Raw genomic sequence first — 21,344 nt, forward strand, 5'->3', positions numbered from 1 at the left:
ACATACACACATACGACTGCTTGTGCGATATGTTGTTATACCCATATAGCACAAGTAAACAAGCAACGACTAACAAAGCAAGCAACGGCGTTGGCATAAGGCAATGTGAGTTAGTACAAATGAATGGAAATATATTATTTTCAGTGAAAATATGGAATTTTAATTTTTTTTTAGAATTTTGGTATTTATTGAAAAAAAAAAAAATATATGTAATGAAAAAAGACGAAAGAAAAAAATGTTGGTTTGATAAAATATAATTTATTTATGAAAAATAATATTCTGAAAAAAAAAAATTAAAAATATGGTTTAAAATATTTTTTTTAATTTTATTTATTTAAAAATTTTCTTTATTAACTAAAAATGCATAAATATGGTTTCAACAAAAATTTGATCTCTTTTAAAATATTTTTTGTGGCCCTGAAAAGGGCCTTTTATGGTTGAATTTCGACGAATAAATGAAAAATCAAGGCATTTACTTGGAGCTGGTGTATTTAGTAACAGCCTTGGTACCTTCACTGACAGCGTGCTTAGCCAATTCACCGGGCAACAATAGACGAACGGCAGTTTGGATTTCCCGACTGGTGATGGTCGAGCGCTTGTTGTAGTGAGCCAAACGGGAGGCTTCGGCGGCAATACGTTCGAAGATATCATTCACAAAACTGTTCATGATGCTCATGGCCTTTGAGGAAATACCAGTATCAGGATGGACTTGCTTCAACACTTTGTAAATGTAGATAGCGTAACTCTCCTTACGCTTGGTACGTCTCTTCGATTTATCGCCCTTGGTGATGTTCTTTTGGGCTTTGCCGGCCTTCTTTGCTGCTTTACCACTGGTTTTAGGAGGCATTTTTCACTTAAGTTTTTTTTTTAATCACACAAACACTTTTAACACTGTTCACAGAATAAAAATACAAGGGCAGCCAACTACATATTTGTAGATTAAAATGTTCAACAATTTCAGGTAGTCACAGCTGCTATGTATAATACATAGCTACACACCCCTAAGTATAGTAATGTGTGTGCGAGAAAAGTATAAATACTACGGGTAGTTGTTGAAATTTTTTTATTACAGTGTTAACAGTGTTTGTGTGCGCATCTAGTGAAGTGAAATAAAACAAGCTACAAAGCAAAGTGAAACTTACTGTGTTCGCTCCTTATTTGGAGTAGTGTTAAAAATAAACATTTATAGTGGAAAAAAGACATTCAAATGTAGAACTGAATATGGATGAAAAAACATCCAAAATAAAAACTACCTTCATAAAAGGTAGAAAAGTGACTGTTGAAGCATTTTTTGATGAAAATATTACTACATTAAATAAAAATAATAATGTAGTCGAACAAACATCTGCTGACATTAATTGTGAAAATAAGGCATTGGCTACGCCCATCGAATACATAAGTGATGCAAGCATAAATGCAGCAACAAGTGATACTTCCAAAACTATAAAAGACATTTCATTGCGAAAACGCAAAAAGAAAAAGAGAGTTGAAGGTGACAGTAGTGAATCATCTTTAGAAAATTCAAAGCTGGCAATCATCAATGCACAGCTTATGGACGAATTAAAAAGCCTAAAAGAAAAATGTAATATCCTATGTGAAGAATTACAAAAATATAAATCGCAAGAATTCAATAAGCATACAAATGCTAAAGATGCAAATAATGATTGGTCGGCTGAGGTAGCAGAAAACCTCAGCACTGCGATGGATGTAGAAGTACAAACTGCACTGCCAGCAGTTTCTGTTCGTACGGACGGTACGAAAAATATTGCAAAAATCAACAATGGAAAAGTGATAATGAAGGACGACATCCAGAAATCAAACAAAATCAACAAAATTCCGGCAAACGGCAATAATATGCAGAAATCTACAAATATGCAGAAATCTTCAAATATGCAGAAATCTTCAAATGTGCAGAAATCTTCAGATGTCCCGGCGGCTAGCAGTCCAACTACATCTAATAATAAGAATGACAGTAGAAAAACGAATACTTCTATAACTGTATACGATATCGGTGCGAAAGAGATGTCCAAACTAATCAACGAATGGTTGGGTCACGGTGAGTACTCATTAATTTTATTAAGAAATTCAAGAATAAATGTGAAGGTCAGATCTCTCGAAGACTTTACAAAGGTAACACAGAAATTAGGTGAATCTGGTATAAAATACCACACCCATACACCCAAAATTCTCTTACCATACAAGGTAGTGGTAGAAAATCTCTCCAGCGAATTTTCAGAAAACGAAATTAAAAATTGTTTGGAAAATAATTTTAATTTTAACTTTCCAATTGAGGTAATTAAAACCATTAATATTTCAGAAAATAAATGGTTAATTTGGTTTGCACGCCACTCAGATATTAATAAAATTTATAAAATCAAGAAAATTTGTCAAAGACCTGGACATACTTCTGCAGGATGCGGCATGCCATATAGGTGTGTTAAATGTTGCGATCCTCATGGTCCAGGGGAATGTCCACTACCTGGTAAAGAACAGGGAATTGATGAAATTACGATTGTTGATCCAAATACTGGAGAAGAAGTTAGAAAAACCATTAAATGTGTCAATTGCGAAAAAGAGGGGCATGTTGCAAGTTCCCCCAAATGCCCAATGAAAATAGCTTATATGGCAAAAATAAATAAAGCCAAGGAAGAAGCACGTGCCAAATCAATGGCATATAAAGCATCTTCGGCATTGACACGTCCAGGTGTTCAGTACGCTGATGTAATAAACAACAGCCGTAATACAAAACCAACCCCTAACATTCAGCCTACCCCACATAGGCAGCAAAATGAGGGTATTTTGGACATATTTTCTACCGTATCGGAGGATTGTCAAAAGACATTTGGTGTCAACTTGAGTTTAGTCATAAATCGAGTGATTAAATTCATACCAGAATACCGAAGATTAAAAGAGACAGAGGGGCAAGCCCAAGCCACTCTTGGCATGATATTCGCAATGAGTAGTATCGATGACTAATTCACTTATTTGCTTCTTTCTGAACATAAACTCTTGTATCTCATTGGCCAAGAGACATTATCTCAATATTTTCATAAAAAACAATAAACCGGATGTGTTGTTATTGGCGGAACATAAATTGTCTGCAAAGCATAATTTTTATATTAATGGTTATAAAATATTTCGTTGCGATAGAGTCGAAGGCATGGGGGGAGGGACTGCAGTTCTTGTAAAAGAAAAGCATAAATGCGAAAGATTTTATTTAAATTGTGGGAATATAGAAGCATGTGCTGCCAGAATATGGAAAAGTGATGGTACACCCATTACTTTCGTTTCCCTATACCAACGACCAGGTGAAAGTTTTCAAGTAAATGATCTTAATGCTATTGTAGACTTAGGCAACACAAGTGAAATTGTTGTAGGAGCAGATTTGAATGCAAAACACCCATTATGGGGAGGGAATGAAACAAATGATAGGGGTAGAAAACTTGAAAATTTTATATCTCTTTGCCCAAATTTAATGGCTTGCTCCACTTATAGGCCTACTAGACCTACAATTTTATAAAAGAACGTAAAAGGCTTAATCGAGCTTTAAAAAGGTCGCATGACCCAGATAGAATATTAATATTAAAGGCTGATATTCGAAACCTCAGCAGAATAATAGAGGATTGTATTGAATTTCCGACATTTGAAGGAAATTTAGAGATTATCTTAAGTCAATAGTAAAACCTATTCAAAAGTAAAGATGGCAGTTGGTATATCGGGTAAAAACTCTGTAGGTGACCTGGTTAGTAACAATGGTAGCATCGTCTGGAACATATTACAAAGGAGAAGATAAGGCTGAAGCCTTGAAAGCAATTACCAAACAGGGCGATTTTCAGGCTGCAATGACAGCTCATTTAATCCTCATTAATGGGAATAGATGGAAAACTCGGTTCCCAGTTAGTGTGTTTTACTGATACGTTTTCTGCGGATGGTAGTGTAATAGATGATATTAACCGTTGGGGACAGGGAGGCTTCATACGGCCAGAGGCGATTGGTTCAGCTATAGCGCAAAGACCGTCAAAAAAGTCTTTTGGACTGGATGGTATTCCGGATGTGGCTTTAAAAAAGGCAGGTGATGTAATATTTGCTTTTCTAGCAATATTATTCAATCACTGCCTGAATTTGGGGTACTTTCCAAGCGCATGGAAAGATGCGATGCTTGTACCAGTTTTCAAGAAAGGCTCCAATCCTGGAGACTGTGCAAATTACCGCCCTATATCCCTATTGTCACCTTTTGGGAAACTATTGGAAGGTTTCGTAATGGAGAGGTTGAAAATAATTGTCGAAGACAAAAGGATAATTAAAGACAACCAATTTGGGTTTAAGGCAGGACACTCAACCTCCCATGCGCTTGCCGCCTTTGCAACGCATGTAACAAGGGGGTTTGACAGAAGATACGGCACAATAGCAATAAGTATTGACCTTGCTCGGGCGTTTGATTCAGTGTGGCACAACGGTTTGTTATATAAACTACAGACCTTCGGTTTTGATGCTCATCTGTGTAGGATGGTGGCGAGTTTCCTGCGAGGCCGTCATTTCAGCGTAAGGGTAGGAGAACATATATCCACTCGTAGGCAGGTTTCAAGAGGTGTGCCACAGGGTTCAATCCTGGGGCCGCTTCTTTATAACATATATGTCAGTGATATTCCGATCCCATCCCCAGGAGACTTGCTACTATCTTACGCAGATGACGTACTGGTAGCCTTCACCGGACCCAGAGCCAGCCGAATAACTCATAGGGCGAACAACTTTTTAGATGAGCTTTTTAGGTACTTCGTAAAGTGGGGCCTAAAAATAAATACCAACAAATGCTCAGCGGTGCTCATCAAAGGAAGGCCTCGCGTAGTATTTCCAAACTTCAAAGGTTACTTCCCGGTTATTAAAATTGGTGGGGAGAACGTATGTGTAACCGACAGCATCAAATATTTAGGTGTGGTCATAAACTCTAAATATGACTTCATAAGGCACATTGATTATATCCTTGATAGAGCAAGGAAAATATATTTCCAGTATCATGGGTTAATGCGCATGCGGCGGGGCCTCTCGCAGCAGATTAAACTCCTTATATATAGGCAAATTATAAGACCGGTAGTAGCGTATGCCTTTCCAATTTGGTTTGGGATTTCTTCTCACCAGATGGAAAGGCTACGCATGTGGGAACGGCGTATTTTACGCTCATGTCTTGGATTAAGAAGAAGGGTTCTGAGGAATGGTTCTTATAGGTCCACACCTTGTAGGGTCATTTATGAAAGAACAGGCTTTAAAAGAATCGACCTCTTTTTGATGAGGAGTGCCCAAAAATTTATAGGTAGCAGCCAATACCTGGAGAACGAGATTGTCGCGGAGTCGTTAAGGTGTACCTATGACGGCCAGACGTTGCTGTCAAAAAAGCATTTGCCACCAGCCGCCATTCCCCTACTGGATAATAAGGGATTGTTGTATGAAGATAATCGTCTATTATTTTACCATAGGCGATACAACTCGTACGATACCACTGACACAGTGTATATCACTGCGCAGTGATATGTACGAGTTGTACATTGTATATATTGTAAATAGTAGTTTTAAGTCTTAGTTTGTAAGCCATGCTGTATAGTTTTAAGGAAGAGAATCAATAAAAATGGCCTTGGGCAAAATTCAAAAAAAAAATTCAAAAGGCAATTTTTATCATTCTGTGTTTTTCAGTGCTAAGTGAAGTGTTTAAAAATAAAATAAAGTGAAAATGTCTGGTCGTGGTAAAGGTGGCAAAGTTAAGGGAAAGGCAAAGTCCCGTTCGCTGGTCTTCAATTCCCCGTCGGTCGTATTCAATGGCGTTTGATTTTTTATTTTTTACTTTATAACTGTTTGAAGCGCTATTTGTTTAATTACTAAGGAATTAGTCAGTAAGCCATGCTGTATAGTTTTAAGGAAGAGAATCAATAAAAATGGCCTTGGGCAAAATTGAAAAATTGAAATTGAAGGCAATTTTTATCATTCTGTGTTTTTCAGTGCTAAGTGAAGTGTTTAAAAATAAAATAAAGTGAAAATGTCTGGTCGTGGTAAAGGTGGCAAAGTTAAGGGAAAGGCAAAGTCCCGTTCCAATCGTGCTGGTCTTCAATTCCCCGTCGGTCGTATTCATCGTTTGTTGCGCAAAGGGAACTATGCTGAACGTGTTGGTGCCGGTGCTCCAGTATATTTAGCCGCCGTTATGGAATATTTGGCTGCTGAAGTTTTGGAATTGGCTGGTAATGCTGCTCGTGACAACAAGAAGACTCGTATTATTCCCCGTCACTTGCAATTGGCCATCCGTAATGACGAAGAATTGAACAAATTGTTGTCTGGTGTTACTATCGCCCAAGGTGGTGTATTGCCAAACATCCAAGCTGTTCTCTTGCCCAAGAAGACCGAAAAGAAAGCCTAAATTATTGCGAAAGGTATTATGGAGTGAATACAGACCATCGTATAAAACACAAAAAATCCATACAAAATCAACCAATCCGTCCTTTTCAGGGCGACAAAAAATATTTAAAAAGAGAAAAAATCATTTCAAACAATATTATTTCATTAGTTACATTTATTAAAAATAAAATAAAAAAAAATCCAAAAAATATAAATTTTTCTCCTTACAGCATTACATTTGTCTTTTATGAGACGAAATACATTTATTGTAGTCACATTTGAGTTTGCTTAAAATTTGTTGTTGTTTGCCGTTATAGTTCGAGGTATTTTGAAGAAGAAGAAGAAGCATGCTTGTTATTTTGGGAAGGCAAAAAAGAGGAGAATTGAAAGAGTTTTTTTGCATTGGAAAGGCTGTGTAGTTGAAATAAAATTATAGAATAAGGAAAATAAAATGAAAATTTGTAGGAATTTGAAGAAAAAATGGAATTGAAAAATAAATGAAATAGAAAAATTTGAATGAAATTAAAGAAATTAATAGAAAATATTAAAATTAAAAAAATAAAATTAAAATGAAAAAAATATGAAATTTATAGGGACATTTAATGAAAATTGTTAGAAGATGAAAAGCGATTTTATTATCTGTTTTTTGAAAAATAAAATGAAATAAATTACAAATTAAATAATTTTGAATAAGAATTTACATTTTAGAAGAAAAATGAAAACATTTTTTTTTTTTTTTTTTTTTTGAAAAATAAATTTAAATTTGTTTCGAAAAAATTATTACGAAAATAAAAATGAAATTGGTAGAAGTTTGAAGAAAAAATGGAATTGAAAAATGAATTTAATAGGAATATTTTAATAAAATTAGAAAATATTAAAATCAAAAATATTAAATAAAAATGAAATTTATACGGACTTTTAATGAAAATTTTTGGAAAAATTTTAGAAAATGAGAAGCGATTTTATGATTTTTTTTTTTTTTTTTTTTGTTTTGAAAAATAAAATGAAATAAATGGAAAGAAATGTTGAATAAAATTTTATATTTTAACACAAAAATGAAAATATTATTTTGGATTTTTTGGAAAATAAATTTAAATTTGTTTAGAAAAAATTATTACGTTATTAAATTGGAAATTTAATTTTTTAATTTAATTTAAATTTTTTAATTAATTTAAATTTTAATTTTTTAATTTAATTTAAAATTTTTAATTTAATTTAAATTTAAATTTTTTAATTTAATTTCAATTTTAATTTTTTAATTTACATTTACATTTTAATTTTTTAATTTAATTTCAATTTTTTAATTTAATTTTAATTTTTTAATTTATTTTTAATTTTTTAATTTAATTTAAATTTTTTAATTTAATTTAAATTTTTTAATTTAATTTTAATTTTTTAATTTAATTTAAATTTTTTAATTTAATTTTAATTTTTTAATTTAATTTAAATTTTTTAATTTAATTTAAATTTTTTTAATTTAATTTTAATATTTTAATTTAATTTAAATTTTATTTTTTTAATTTAATTTTTTAAATTTATTTATTTATTTTATTTTTTAATTAAAATTATTATTTTTGTAATGTTCCACTCAATATGAACATCGTACTCACATCGTTGTTCTTTCATTCGTTCGTTGTTTAGTATCATGGACTAACAAAATACTACCACATGCATAGATAAAGTGACGCTATGGTATACATACATAATATAAGCAAGCATATGAACAAACAAGCAAAGGCATTTAGAAATGCGAGTTGACGGCGGCATTTTTATATGGAAATATGTTCGAAGGAAGAAATTTTTTGTTTTTTGATAGAAATTTAGCGAAATTAAATAAGATTGTAATGAAAATGATGAAGTAAATTTTAATTGAATAAAAAAAATAAATAAAATAAAAATAAAAAAATAACAAATTTTCGATTTATAAAAAAATTAAATAAATTTTTTACGAATATTTTCAAAAATAAATAAAAAAAATTGTACAATTTACTAAAAATAATTTTATTTTTGTAATGAATTTTCTTGAAATGAGAACGTATTGAATTTTTTTTATTTTTGAAATTTAAAACACTGATGTGAATAGTCATGGCATTGCTTGTTGTTCTTTAACGTACGTATGTAAGCAACGGCATTTAGAAATGCGAGTTGACGGCGGCATTTTTATATGGAAATATGTTCGAAGGAAGAAAATTTTTGTTTTTTGATAGAAATTTAGCGAAATTAAATAAGATTGTAATGAAAATGATGAAGTAAATTTTAATTGAATAAAAAAATAAAAAAAAATAAAAAATTTTCGATTTATAAAAAAATTAAATAAATTTTTTACGAATATTTTCGAAAATAAGTAGAAAAATTTAGAATTCATTACAAATAATTTTAATTTTTTAATGAATTTTCTTGAAATGAGAACGTATTGATTTTTTATTTTATTTTTGAAATTGAAAACACTGATGTGAATAGTCATGGCATTGCTTGTTGTTCTTTAACGTTATGTACTAATACATGTATAGGGTATGTGTAGTTATGGTATACACACATAATATGAGTAACCAAAGGCATTTAGTAATGCGTATTGCCGACGGCATTTTAACAGGCATTGGTATGTGGAAATAATTGAAAGGAAAAAATATGATTTTGGAAAGAAATGTGGTATAAAATGGATAATACTATTAGAATAAAATTCAAATTTATTAAAAATATTTGAAAAATCGGAAAAGGTAAGGGAAGGAAATTTTTTAAACATTTAATATATGTAGTTATAATTTTTATTAGTATATTTATTAAAAAAAATAATAATTAATTTTCAACAAGATAGTATCTCTTTTTTAATATTTTTTGTGGTCCTGAAAAGGACCGATTGGTTTGTTGTAAAATAAGAAGATTTCTCCAAATAGCGTCAAGAAAATATTTAACCGCCGAAACCGTACAAAGTACGACCTTGTCTCTTCAAAGCGTAGACGACATCCATAGCAGTGACGGTTTTACGCTTAGCGTGTTCGGTGTAGGTGACAGCATCACGAATAACGTTTTCCAGGAACACTTTCAGAACACCACGAGTTTCTTCGTAAATCAATCCAGAAATACGTTTTACACCACCACGACGAGCCAAACGTCTAATAGCTGGCTTGGTAATGCCCTGGATATTATCACGTAACACTTTGCGATGACGTTTAGCGCCACCTTTTCCCAAGCCTTTTCCACCTTTACCACGACCAGTCATTTTTCACTTTTTTTTTTTAAATTCACTTATCACTTCACGAATGCACAAGAACGAATGTTTTAACTAGCAGCCTAACGGTTCTATTTATACAAAAATTTCCCTCGTCAACCACTTCGACATAGTTCGTGTTGCTTGTGCCATAGTCGTTTATGTATATGTGTGCGTGTGTGTGCCCATTTAGTAGACATATATTTGTATTTACGAACACTCACCCTTAATCGTTGATGCTAACACAAAATTTTTCTATAAATACTCGTTTCTGGCGCGGTTCCCGAGTTATTACAGTGTTAACAGTGTTTGTGTGCATACCTAGTGAAGTGAAAAGAAAAAAATTAAAGTGAAAAATGGCTCGTACTAAGCAAACTGCCCGTAAATCGACTGGTGGCAAGGCTCCTCGTAAGCAATTGGCCACTAAAGCCGCTCGTAAGAGCGCACCAGCCACCGGCGGTGTTAAGAAGCCTCATCGTTTCCGTCCCGGTACAGTCGCTTTGCGTGAAATCCGTCGTTACCAGAAGAGTACTGAATTGTTGATCCGCAAATTGCCCTTCCAGCGTTTGGTTCGTGAAATTGCTCAAGATTTCAAAACTGATTTGCGTTTCCAGAGCTCTGCTGTCATGGCCTTGCAAGAAGCCAGTGAAGCCTACTTGGTCGGTCTTTTCGAAGATACTAACTTGTGCGCCATCCATACGTTGTTTTAATTTATTTGAGGCTGATAGGAATATAGGATTTTTTTTTATTTTTTTTTTATTTCGAGTAAAATTTCCAAACATTTATGTTTTCATTTGAAATTATAATTTTTTTCGCTTTCCTTTTCTTTTCATTAAAAATGATTTTTCATACATTTTCTCAACATTTTCATAATATGATTTTCTATTTAATTTATTTTATTTTTTTTTTCATTTTAATTTTGATTTCGTAAGAAATTATTTTCTTTTTTTAATTCTGGTTAAAATTTTAATTATTCAGATTTATTATTTAAATTATTTTATTATTATTTTTTTTCTTTGTTTCTATTTAAAATTTTTCCTTTGAATTGTCACATGATGAAATTTTTTTCACATTGTTTGTTTAATTGTTTTCTATTCACATTTTTCCAAATTGGCGGGAAAATGCTTCCCTCCATTTTTCCCCTTCCAAAAAAAAATCCTCTTATGTATAAATGCAATATGTTGTTTTTGGCGCGAAAAAAATTTCCCCTCAATATTTTTTTTTTTTTTTTACAGCAAACATCCCCATGAATGAAGAATGAAATATGCATGTTTTTTCTTTTCCAGCTAATTTTCTACCATGTAAAAAAAATTCTATGTAATTTTATATTTGTCTCTGTATATTCCAATGAAAAATTTGGTGGGAAATATTTTTTGATTTCTAAAGGCAGAATTTCTCTATTCAAAAACTATTTTTTTTTTAAAGAAAATTATAAATAAATTAGTATTTTTTAGTAAAATAATTATTAAAATTTCATATTTTGACTAAAAATTAATAGAAAATAGTAAATTCTTAATAATCAATAGGAATAAAATATTTTTGTAACGTTCGAAAAATTCCATGAAATTTCTTTGTACTCTGCTCTGCCATGAAAGGTAATAGTAAAAACGAAATTATTTTTAATATATTTTTTTTTGCCAAAATTTGGCAAAATTATATGGAAAATTAATAAATAACTGATTTATAAATTATTTTAGAATATTTTTAAATTAAAATGAATTTATTTTTGCCAAAATATGTTATTTTGAAAAAAAAAAAAAAATTGCCGTTTGTTGATGAATGTTCGTTCACTGGTAGTATATGATATTGTAAGGAATTTTTAACTTTTCCAAACAATTAATGACTTTTTATGAATAATGTTTTATTTTGGTGTAAATATACAAATTCTGAAATGTTTTTTAAGAAATTTTTATAAAAGTTAATAAGATTTGAGCTTTCAAATTTATTTGTAGAAAAAGTTTTCTTCATTGAAAATATGCCAACAAGAGGATTTCTGCTGTCATAGACCACATAATAAATTTAATTTTTTCTCACATAGAAAATGTAAAATTGGTCAATATTTTTGTTTTATCCTAAAGTAAACATATCAGGCTATATTATCAAAAAGAAATTTTACGAAAATTTTCAAAATTTTTTGGATTTTTTCCAAATTTAGTTAGAAATTTGTGATTTCAAATTCATAATCTTTGAAGTTAAACGTCTATAACTCGCTAACGGCTTATGATAATTACATGAAATCTTTTGCAAAATGAAGCCTGAAATCTATACTTTCGAAATGTAAAATATCTTTTTCAGTGAAATATAAACATGTCTGACGCCGCCGTTGCTGAAACCACCGCCTCCCCAGTTGCCGCTGTTGAGAAAAAGGCACCAAAGAAGGCCGCTGCCAAAGCAAAGAAACCATCAGCAAATGGTAGATGCTGCCATCAACATTAAAGGAACGTGGAGGTTCTTCATTGCCAGCTATCAAAAAATATTTGGCCCAACAAATGGTAGATGCAAAAATTGGAATTTTCTAAGCTTCCTCGCAAAAAATTTATTTCTCCGAAAACTTTTGTAAAAAATTTAACACGCTTCCACACAATAATTCGAAAAATATACCAATTGACTACTATGCACTTCTCATCTTTTCGATGTACCTATGTTATACGGCTCGACCAATAACAAAATAGTAGTACACATAAATTTGTGAGTGTATTTGTGTTAACAGTGAAATATAAAAACAGTGAAATATAAACATGTCTGACGCCGCCGTTGTTGAAACCACCGCCTCCCCAGTTGCCGCTGTTGAGAAAAAGGCACCAAAGAAGGCCGCTGCCAAAGCAAAGAAACCATCAGCTGCTCCAACTCATCCACCAACCCAACAAATGGTAGATGCTGCCATCAAAACATTAAAGGAACGTGGAGGTTCTTCATTGCCAGCCATCAAGAAATATTTGGCCAGCACCTACAAAGTAGATGCCCAAAAATTGGCCCCCTTCATCAAGAAGTACTTGAAGAGTGCTGTTGCCAGTGGAAAATTGATCCAAACTAAAGGTAAGGGTGCTTCTGGTTCATTCAAATTGTCAGCTTCGGCCTCCAAGGAACCCAAAGCAAAGACTGCTGAAAAGAAAAAGAAGGCTCCCGCCGCTGGTGAAAAGAAGAAGAAGGTCGCCCCTAAAAAGGCTGCCGGCGAAAAGAAGACAGCTGCCAAAAAACCATCTGCCGCCAAAAAGACCGCTGAAAAGAAGAAGGCTGACAAAACAAAGGCCAAGGCTGCCAAGAAAACCGGTACAGTTAAGGCAAAACCCGCAAAGACCGCCGCTAAAGCATCTGCCACCAAACCAAAGGCACCCAAGGCAAAAACAGCCGCTGCTAAGCCCAAAAAAGCCGCAGCGCCAAAGAAGCCAGCTGCCAAGAAAGCCGCCGCCAAGAAGTAATTTTTCCCACAAAAATTACTTTGTCAAGAATTTTTTCGATATTCGAAAACATAATATCTAACAGCCCTTTTCAGGGCTACAAATTAAATTCTAAAAGAGACAAAATATTTATTTCATACTATAAACAAATTACTTTTATTATTTTTACTACTACCTAAATAAATGAGAAAATCCACATGTGTTTTAATTTTAGGAGAAAAAAAAAAGATTTTGCTAATTATAGTATTAGGTAAAAGTGTGCCTGTTTATTTATGGACATTCCACAAAATGACGCCACAAATGGATTATTTTTTTAATCCAGGTCATAAACTTTTATAATTTGCAATTACCTAATGGTAAAAATATTTTAATATTTTCTGCTTAATTTTTGAATTTCGTAAATTTTCTTCAAAATTTGTAAATCGCCCCTTTAACGTTACAAAAACTAAATATTTTAATATTTTCTAAAATTTTTGAATTTCATTAATTTTTCATCAACAATTTATAATCACCATTTTAAACATATTTTTCCTTGGAAAGAATTCCACCACTAATTTTTTTCCCGCCAAAAAATCTCCCTACTTCATATTTGTCATATGCCTTTGCTGTACTGAAGAAAAAATGCTTGTACATAGATGTTGCCCATTCACATATTCGTTCGTATGGCACTGATGTCTACTATAGCACAACGAACTAAAATCGCACCAATACATACACACATACGACTGCTTGTGCGATATGTTGTTATACCCATATAGCACAAGTAAACAAGCAACGACTAACAAAGCAAGCAACGGCGTTGGCATAAGGCAATGTGAGTTAGTACAAATGAATGGAAATATATTATTTTCAGTGAAAATATGGAATTTTAATTTTTTTTTAGAATTTTGGTATTTATTGAAAAAAAAAAAATATATGTAATGAAAAAAGACGAAAGAAAAAAATGTTGGTTTGATAAAATATAATTTATTTATGAAAAATAATATTCTGAAAAAAAAAAAATTAAAAATATGGTTTAAAATATTTTTTTTAATTTTATTTATTTAAAAATTTTCTTTATTAACTAAAAATGCATAAATATGGTTTCAACAAAAATTTGATCTCTTTTAAAATATTTTTTGTGGCCCTGAAAAGGGCCTTTTATGGTTGAATTTCGACGAATTAATGAAAAATCAAGGCATTTACTTGGAGCTGGTGTATTTAGTAACAGCCTTGGTACCTTCACTGACAGCGTGCTTAGCCAATTCACCGGGCAACAATAGACGAACGGCAGTTTGGATTTCCCGACTGGTGATGGTCGAGCGCTTGTTGTAGTGAGCCAAACGGGAGGCTTCGGCGGCAATACGTTCAGATATCATTCACAAAACTGTTCATGATGCTCATGGCCTTTGAGGAAATACCAGTATCAGGATGGACTTGCTTCAACACTTTGTAAATGTAGATAGCGTAACTCTCCTTACGCTTGGTACGTCTCTTCGATTTATCGCCCTTGGTGATGTTCTTTTGGGCTTTGCCGGCCTTCTTTGCTGCTTTACCACTGGTTTTAGGAGGCATTTTTCACTTTAATTTTTTTTAATCACACAAACACTTTTAACACTGTTCACAGAATAAAAATACAAGGGCAGCCAACTACATATTTGTAGATTAAAATGTTCAACAATTTCAGGTAGTCACAGCTGCTATGTATAATACATAGCTACACACCCCTAAGTATAGTAATGTGTGTGCGAGAAAAGTATAAATACTACGGGGTGCCAAGGCAATTTTTATCATTCGTTTGTGTGCTCTAGTGAAGTGAAGTGTAAAAGTGAAAATCTGAAAAGTTTAAAGTCAGTGTATATGGAAAGCAGAATTTTGCCAAAAAGGCAAAAAGAGATAAATATTTTGTTTTCAAACAAAAATACTGGCGTTTTGCGGTTTATCCCTCGCAAGTTTGAGAACCGCATAGAAGGCAGAAAACTAATATATTTGCTGTTTGGACACAAGAACGAGTGGATAAAGAGGTGGTTGTTATACAGAACAACAAATTAACTCCGCTGGCGGGAAAAGTCAACCCCGCTAGCACTCCTGAGCCGATGTCGACATTTTCTGACGGCGGCAATAATAATATGGAGAAGGCTACCACCAGTAAGGCGGCTTTGGCCGCGATGCATAATATTGATGGTACAACAACTGTGAGGAGTAATCCCATCAGCCTTTCGGGATATTCCGTCAACGACGTTATGTTGACAGGAAATGACACCAATGCAGAAGCCGAATTTTCGACAGACAGCGTCGAACCCGAAAAATGTAAAAAGAAAGGAAAGAAGCGCAGAAGTAGTCGCTCTGGCTCTTCATCCCCGTACGAAAATATTAGGCTTGAGGCTACCATCATACAGCTTCAAAAAGCCCTTGCTCGTATAGAGCAACTAGAAGAAGTCAATAAAAAATTAACGGCGGAATTAGCTGCCGTAAAGCAGAATATGTGCCCAAAGAATGACACGGCACAAATGTTATCTGATGATTGGGCCACCGAGGCAGCCAGAGAACTCGGTGGGAATTCTATGGAAGAAGGGGCTATCGAGGCAGCCGAAGACCTCGGTAGCATTATGAAGGATGTAGGTGTTGTAAAGCCGGCAGCACCCAACGGGGGAATAAATATTTTACCTGTTCCTAATATTAGGGATGACGAAGCATCATTCCCTTGGCTGGAAGTGAGGACAAAGAAGACTAAAAATAAAGTTAATTTGAATGCAGACAAAGCGGAAATAAAAGCATCAGCAGCAGTACCAGCATCAACAGCAGCACCTATGTCAATTGCAAATCCAATGGGCACAAAACAAAGCACGAGTTCCGGGAATGGCGGTGGTGGCAAATCATCTATGCCGTCCTTTACCATATATGATGTCGGCTCGCGGGCTATTTACGACACTCTTCGGCAGTCGCTTTCTCCAGGTGAGTTTAGCATCTTTATTGTTCGAAATGGGGTCGTTTCTGTTCGTATAAAGGGCCTAGAAAACTACAACACAGCCAGGAGTTTATTTGTACATGAGGGATACAAATTCCATACCCATACACCTAAGCCCCTCTTGCCATATTCTGTGCTAATAGAGGGTTTAGGAAACGATTATAGCAAGGAAGAGATAGTAGCCTTCCTTACTAAATTTGAATTTAATATAGAAATATTAGGTCTTTTTAATGTGTCGTACAGGAAATGGATCCTAAGATTATCCAGGTCTTCAAATATAGAAGAAATATATAAGATTAGGAAAATTTTTGGAAATGACGTTAAAATACGAAAAGATAAAGGCAGATCATTTATCCAATGTTTCAACTGTCAAAGGCTGGGGCATGTTGCGAACAATTGCACAATGCCCATCAGGTGCAACACATGCCTACTTAAGCATGCGAGAGGTCAATGCTCCATCCCACCAAAAGATAAGGAGATATTAATAGAAAAAGTAAATCCCACCACTGGTGAGGTAGTTTTGAAGCCAGCACAGCCCTGTGCATGTGTCAATTGTGGAATAGAAGGACACGCAGCAAGCTCTAAAGAATGCCCGAAAATTGTCGCCTATATGGCCAATAAGGCCAAAAATCGGGAAGCCTCAAAAACTAAAGCTGAAAATAATTCAGCTCGTCTAGCAGGTCTTCGCAGCAGCATATCATATGCTGCTGCAACCCGTGGTCGCGCTCCCCCAGCAACCCCTAACGTACCAATTCGTAGACCTCACCCTGTCCCTCCCCAAAATTTAGGACAGGATAATTTCCTCAAAATTGCCGAATTTTTCGGCAATGGATTCGAAAATAAATTCTCTAAAGCTAGGTCATTTGGCCCAACATTTCAGAAAATTATGTCTACCGCCGGCATCGAAGCAGCATTGTCTGCTTGGATGATATTTTCAGCCGCAAATGTTGAACTACAATAAATGCGTTTTCGTGAATGTCAACTCCTTAATAGCTATATCTAGGAGGTATTTTTTAAAAAATTTAATCGACGAAAGGAGACCGGATATTTTAATGTTGGCAGAGCATAAGCTCACGTCATATCACAAAATACATATTGATGGATATAAATGTTACTGGCAATTTAGAGAGAGTGTTCACCGTGGGGGAGGAACTGCTGTCTTAGTGAGGGATATATACCGATCAGAAAGGATCTCTATTGAAACAGGAAACATTGAGGCATGTGCGGTAAGAGTTTGGACTGAGAACGGCTCTTCAATCGCCTTTATTTCTCTGTACTTACGTCCTCATGTCCCATTCCAAGTTACAGATTTAGACTCTATAACAGAGCTTTATAGCAGGGGTGAGGTATTGGTTGGGGCTGACTTAAATGCAAAGCACCAATTATGGGGTGGCTCAGAAGTAGATGCCAGGGGTAGAATGCTAGCCAGATATCTGCTAGATTATCCATTTTTTGATTTTTGTAGGTCAGATATTCCAACTAGACCTAATGGCACCTCAGGGTCATATATTGACCTTTTTCTAAGAACGGCTGGTCTTCCATTCAGAGATGGGAATAACACCGTCGTTGCATTTGACTATGAGTCAGACCACAGAGGGATTGAGGCAGAGGTGCTTGTTGGTCAGCTTGAAAGGTGTGAAAAACGCGTATTTCGGAACTTTGACCGTACAAATATAGTACGCTATAGGAGAGAGCTCCGACTAGGTTTGCAGAACTGTTGTTTACCTGTCAATAGAAATGTGTCCGAGGAAGAAATAAACAAATGCATTGAGGAACTGAGTACGGTTTTCCGTGGTGCGATCGAGATTGCGGTCCCGAAAAAGAGACACAGACCAGGATCACTAGAGGATCTGCCCCTGAGAATTGTCAATTTTATGCGAGAAAGGCGGAGATTATGCCGCACCCTTCGAAGGTCAGGGAACCCTGAGAGGCATGCAATTCTCAGGGCTGATATACGCAATCTCGATCGCATTATTGAGGATTGTATTCGAATCTTCCGACATGATCGATTTAGAGATTATCTCGAAAACATTAGGACGAACAGCAAAACATTTCATAATGTTAAGACAGCAGCAGGTTTGCAAACTAGGGAACCGGTCGGAACTCTTACTGATCCCTCTGGAACACCTATTACAGGAGATAGACTTAAGGCTGAAGCCTTGGCGGATTTCGTTCAGGGCGAGTCGCAGGCTGCAGGTGACCTTTTGGGAAAATTCTGGAAATGGTAATACAACAACGAATCAAACGTGATATTGAGGATAGAAATATCCTGAGAAATTGTCAATTTGGTTTTAAACCGGGGCACTGTACAACACACGCTCTTGCCTGTTTTACGGACTATGTATCGAAGGGGCTAAATAAGAAAAATGGAACTTTGGCTGTCAGCCTAGATTTTTCTAAGGCATTTGATAGGGTATGGCAACAGGGAATCATCTACAAATTACAGTCTTTCGGCTTTAGTGAACACATTTGTAGTATGGTGAAAAGCTTTCTTGATGGGAGACATTTCATGGTTAAAGTGGGTGAAAAACGATCAAGTCAAAGACAGGTATTAGCAGGCGTGCCACAGGGATCTATCTTGGGACCCCTACTATATAACATCTATGTAAGTGATATCCCTGGACCACCCCAAGGTGGACTTCTTCTAATGTATGCGGACGATGTACTTATTGCCTTCAGAGGACCTCTCGCAAAAGCGGTCAATAGAAAAATGAACACTTATCTGCAAGAATTAAGTGTATATTTCGATAGATGGAAACTTCAACTGAATGTTGCGAAATGCCAATCAATTGAGATCTGGCCTTCAACGCATTGACAGATTCTTGGTCAAAAGTGGCCTTAAATTTGTAGAAAAAAGTCAAAATATTAACAACGAGATGATAAGGAGCTCATTAATAAGCAATGACGACCCTCCCATTCTGGAAAAAAGACATCTCTCTCCCGCCGACCTTACTAAGCTTCGAGATGAAGGAATACTTTATGATAATAATAGTAATCTCCTATTCTACCATAGAAGATACAAAACATTTAATATTACAGACACAGTGTACATTACCTCACAATAATGTATGTATTATTATGTAAATATTGTATATAATTGTAGTTTAAGTATAGATTTAAGATTAGTATTAAGCCTAGATTTAAGATTAGATTTAAGACAAATTTTCAAAAACTATATGAACTAGCTCTTTTTAATAATCCTTTTTTGAGCTACTACTAATGACCATTAACTTAAAAATGTATGATGATGTGTAAACAGTAAAACTGTTACACTATTATAACAAAATCAACTTGTTATATGTAAATTGATATACCTAGGCTTAAGAGATTTCAAAAATCCCAAGCATATATTAAATTGAATTTAAAATAAGCCAATATTTTCTTTGTAACAATATATGGATTAATAAATGGCAAATTTAAAAAGTTAAAAGTTAAAAAAGTTGAAATTTTTATCATTCTGTGTTTTTCAGTGCTAAGTGAAGTGTTTAAAAATAAAATAAAGTGAAAATGTCTGGTCGTGGTAAAGGTGGCAAAGTTAAGGGAAAGGCAAAGTCCCGTTCCAATCGTGCTGGTCTTCAATTCCCCGTCGGTCGTATTCATCGTTTGTTGCGCAAAGGCAACTATGCTGAACGTGTTGGTGCCGGTGCTCCAGTATATTTAGCCGCCGTTATGGAATATTTGGCTGCTGAAGTTTTGGAATTGGCTGGTAATGCTGCTCGTGACAACAAGAAGACTCGTATCATTCCCCGTCACTTGCAATTGGCCATCCGTAATGACGAAGAATTGAACAAATTGTTGTCTGGTGTTACTATCGCCCAAGGTGGTGTATTGCCAAACATCCAAGCTGTTCTCTTGCCCAAGAAGACCGAAAAGAAAGCCTAAATTATTGCGAAAGGTATTATGGAGTGAATACAGACCATCGTATAAAACACAAAAAATCCATACAAAATCAACCAATCCGTCCTTTTCAGGACGACAAAAAATATTTAAAAAGAGAAAAAATCATTTCAAACAATATTATTTCATTAGTTACATTTATTAAAAATAAAATAAAAAAAAATCCAAAAAATATAAATTTTTCTCCTTACAGCATTACATTTGTCTTTTATGAGACGAAATACATTTATTGTAGTCACATTTGAGTTTGCTTAAAATTTGTTGTTGTTTGCCGTTATAGTTCGAGGTATTTTGAAGAAGAAGAAGCATGCTTGTGTTATGTTGTTTTTGCAAGGGAAAATTTAAAACGAAGAAGAAAGAAGAAGAATAATACAGTTATTCCTGTTGATCAGTAGTACAGCCTGCTTGTATGACTCACAAAAAATAACCAATTTTGGGAAGGCAAAAAAGAGGAGAATTGAAAGAGTTTTTTTGCATTGGAAAGGCAGTTGTAGTTGAAATAAAATTATAGAATAAGGAAAATAAAATGAAAATTTTTAGGAGTTTGAAAAAAAAAATGGAATTGAAAAATAAATTAAATAGGAAAATTAGAATGAAATTAATAGAAAATATTAAAATTAAAAATAATAAATTAAAATGAAAAAATATGAAATTTATAGGGACATTTAATGAAAATTTGAAAAATTTTTCGAAGATAAAAAGCGATTTTAGGAGTTATTTTTTGAAAAATAAAATGAAATAAATTACAAATTAAATAATTTTGAATAAAAATTTACATTTTAGAAGAAAAAAAAACATTTTTTTTTTTTTTTTTTTGAAAAATAAATTTAAATTTGTTTAGAAAAAATTATTACGAAAATAAAAATGAAATTGGTAGAAGTTTGAAGAAAAAATGGAATTGAAAAATGAATTTAATAGGAATATTTTAATAAAATTAGAAAATATTAAAATCAAAAATATTAAATAAAAATGAAATTTATATGGACTTTTAATGAAAATTTTTGGAAAAATTTTAGAAAATGAGAAGCGATTTTATGATTTTTTTTTTGTTTTGAAAAATAAAATGAAATAAATGGAAAAAAATGTTGAATAAAATTTGATATTTTAACAGAAAAATGAAAATATTATGAACAAACAAGCAACGGCATTTAGAAATGCGAGTTGACGGCGGCATTTTTATATGGAAATATGTTCGAAGGAAGAAAATTTTTGTTTTTTGATAGAAATTTAGCGAAATTAAATAAGATTGTAATGAAAATGATGAAGTAAATTTTAATTGAATAAAAAAATAAAAAAAAAATAAAAAATTTTCGATTTATAAAAAAATTAAATAAATTTTTTACGAATATTTTCGAAAATAAGTAGAAAAATTTAGAATTCATTACAAATAATTTTAATTTTTTAATGAATTTTCTTGAAATGAGAACGTATTGATTTTTTATTTTATTTTTGAAATTGAAAACACTGATGTGAATAGTCATGGCATTGCTTGTTGTTCTTTAACGTTATGTACTAA

The 21,344-nt window shown here is 33.3% G+C and overlaps 6 protein-coding genes and 1 pseudogene across 6 annotated transcripts; 4 read left to right on the forward strand and 3 right to left on the reverse strand.

Annotated features, from left to right (window-relative positions):
• Nucleotides 1-458: 458 nt before the first annotated feature.
• LOC133321584 (histone H2B) lies at nucleotides 459-869 on the reverse strand. Its single transcript, XM_061530669.1, has one exon. The coding sequence runs from the start codon at nucleotides 845-847 to the stop codon at nucleotides 473-475; it is 375 nt and encodes a 124-aa protein (XP_061386653.1). The 5' UTR covers nucleotides 848-869; the 3' UTR covers nucleotides 459-472.
• A 5,098-nt stretch (nucleotides 870-5,967) lies between these two features.
• Nucleotides 5,968-6,428, forward strand: LOC133321587 (histone H2A). The gene has a single exon (XM_061530672.1). The coding sequence runs from the start codon at nucleotides 6,026-6,028 to the stop codon at nucleotides 6,398-6,400; it is 375 nt and encodes a 124-aa protein (XP_061386656.1). The 5' UTR covers nucleotides 5,968-6,025; the 3' UTR covers nucleotides 6,401-6,428.
• A 2,823-nt stretch (nucleotides 6,429-9,251) lies between these two features.
• LOC133321588 (histone H4) lies at nucleotides 9,252-9,633 on the reverse strand. Its single transcript, XM_061530673.1, has one exon. It carries the CDS (start codon nucleotides 9,596-9,598, stop codon nucleotides 9,287-9,289), a length of 312 nt encoding a protein of 103 aa, XP_061386657.1. The 5' UTR covers nucleotides 9,599-9,633; the 3' UTR covers nucleotides 9,252-9,286.
• A 287-nt stretch (nucleotides 9,634-9,920) lies between these two features.
• On the forward strand, nucleotides 9,921-10,296 carry LOC133321583 (histone H3-like). The gene has a single exon (XM_061530668.1). It carries the CDS (start codon nucleotides 9,943-9,945, stop codon nucleotides 10,294-10,296), a length of 354 nt encoding a protein of 117 aa, XP_061386652.1. The 5' UTR covers nucleotides 9,921-9,942.
• A 1,945-nt stretch (nucleotides 10,297-12,241) lies between these two features.
• Nucleotides 12,242-13,078, forward strand: LOC133321586 (histone H1-like). Its single transcript, XM_061530671.1, has one exon. It carries the CDS (start codon nucleotides 12,325-12,327, stop codon nucleotides 13,003-13,005), a length of 681 nt encoding a protein of 226 aa, XP_061386655.1. The 5' UTR covers nucleotides 12,242-12,324; the 3' UTR covers nucleotides 13,006-13,078.
• Nucleotides 13,079-14,151: 1,073 nt separating this feature from the next.
• LOC133321585 (histone H2B-like) lies at nucleotides 14,152-14,552 on the reverse strand (annotated as a pseudogene).
• A 4,821-nt stretch (nucleotides 14,553-19,373) lies between these two features.
• On the forward strand, nucleotides 19,374-19,841 carry LOC133321582 (histone H2A). Its single transcript, XM_061530667.1, has one exon. The coding sequence runs from the start codon at nucleotides 19,439-19,441 to the stop codon at nucleotides 19,811-19,813; it is 375 nt and encodes a 124-aa protein (XP_061386651.1). The 5' UTR covers nucleotides 19,374-19,438; the 3' UTR covers nucleotides 19,814-19,841.
• Nucleotides 19,842-21,344: the final 1,503 nt, after the last annotated feature.

Source organism: Musca vetustissima, unplaced genomic scaffold, assembly GCF_032173495.1.
Source record: "Musca vetustissima isolate MV318-11 ecotype Yass unplaced genomic scaffold, APGP_CSIRO_Mvet_v1 utg111712, whole genome shotgun sequence".
Lineage (NCBI taxonomy): Eukaryota > Metazoa > Arthropoda > Insecta > Diptera > Muscidae > Musca > Musca vetustissima.

What these genes read in the sequence shown, in the direction of transcription:
- LOC133321584 (XM_061530669.1), bottom strand. Translation starts at nt 847, where the DNA reads ATGCCTCCTAAAACCAGTGGTAAAGCAGCAAAGAAGGCCGGCAAAGCC.
- LOC133321587 (XM_061530672.1), top strand. Translation starts at nt 6,026, where the DNA reads ATGTCTGGTCGTGGTAAAGGTGGCAAAGTTAAGGGAAAGGCAAAGTCC.
- LOC133321588 (XM_061530673.1), bottom strand. Translation starts at nt 9,598, where the DNA reads ATGACTGGTCGTGGTAAAGGTGGAAAAGGCTTGGGAAAAGGTGGCGCT.
- LOC133321583 (XM_061530668.1), top strand. Translation starts at nt 9,943, where the DNA reads ATGGCTCGTACTAAGCAAACTGCCCGTAAATCGACTGGTGGCAAGGCT.
- LOC133321586 (XM_061530671.1), top strand. Translation starts at nt 12,325, where the DNA reads ATGTCTGACGCCGCCGTTGTTGAAACCACCGCCTCCCCAGTTGCCGCT.
- LOC133321582 (XM_061530667.1), top strand. Translation starts at nt 19,439, where the DNA reads ATGTCTGGTCGTGGTAAAGGTGGCAAAGTTAAGGGAAAGGCAAAGTCC.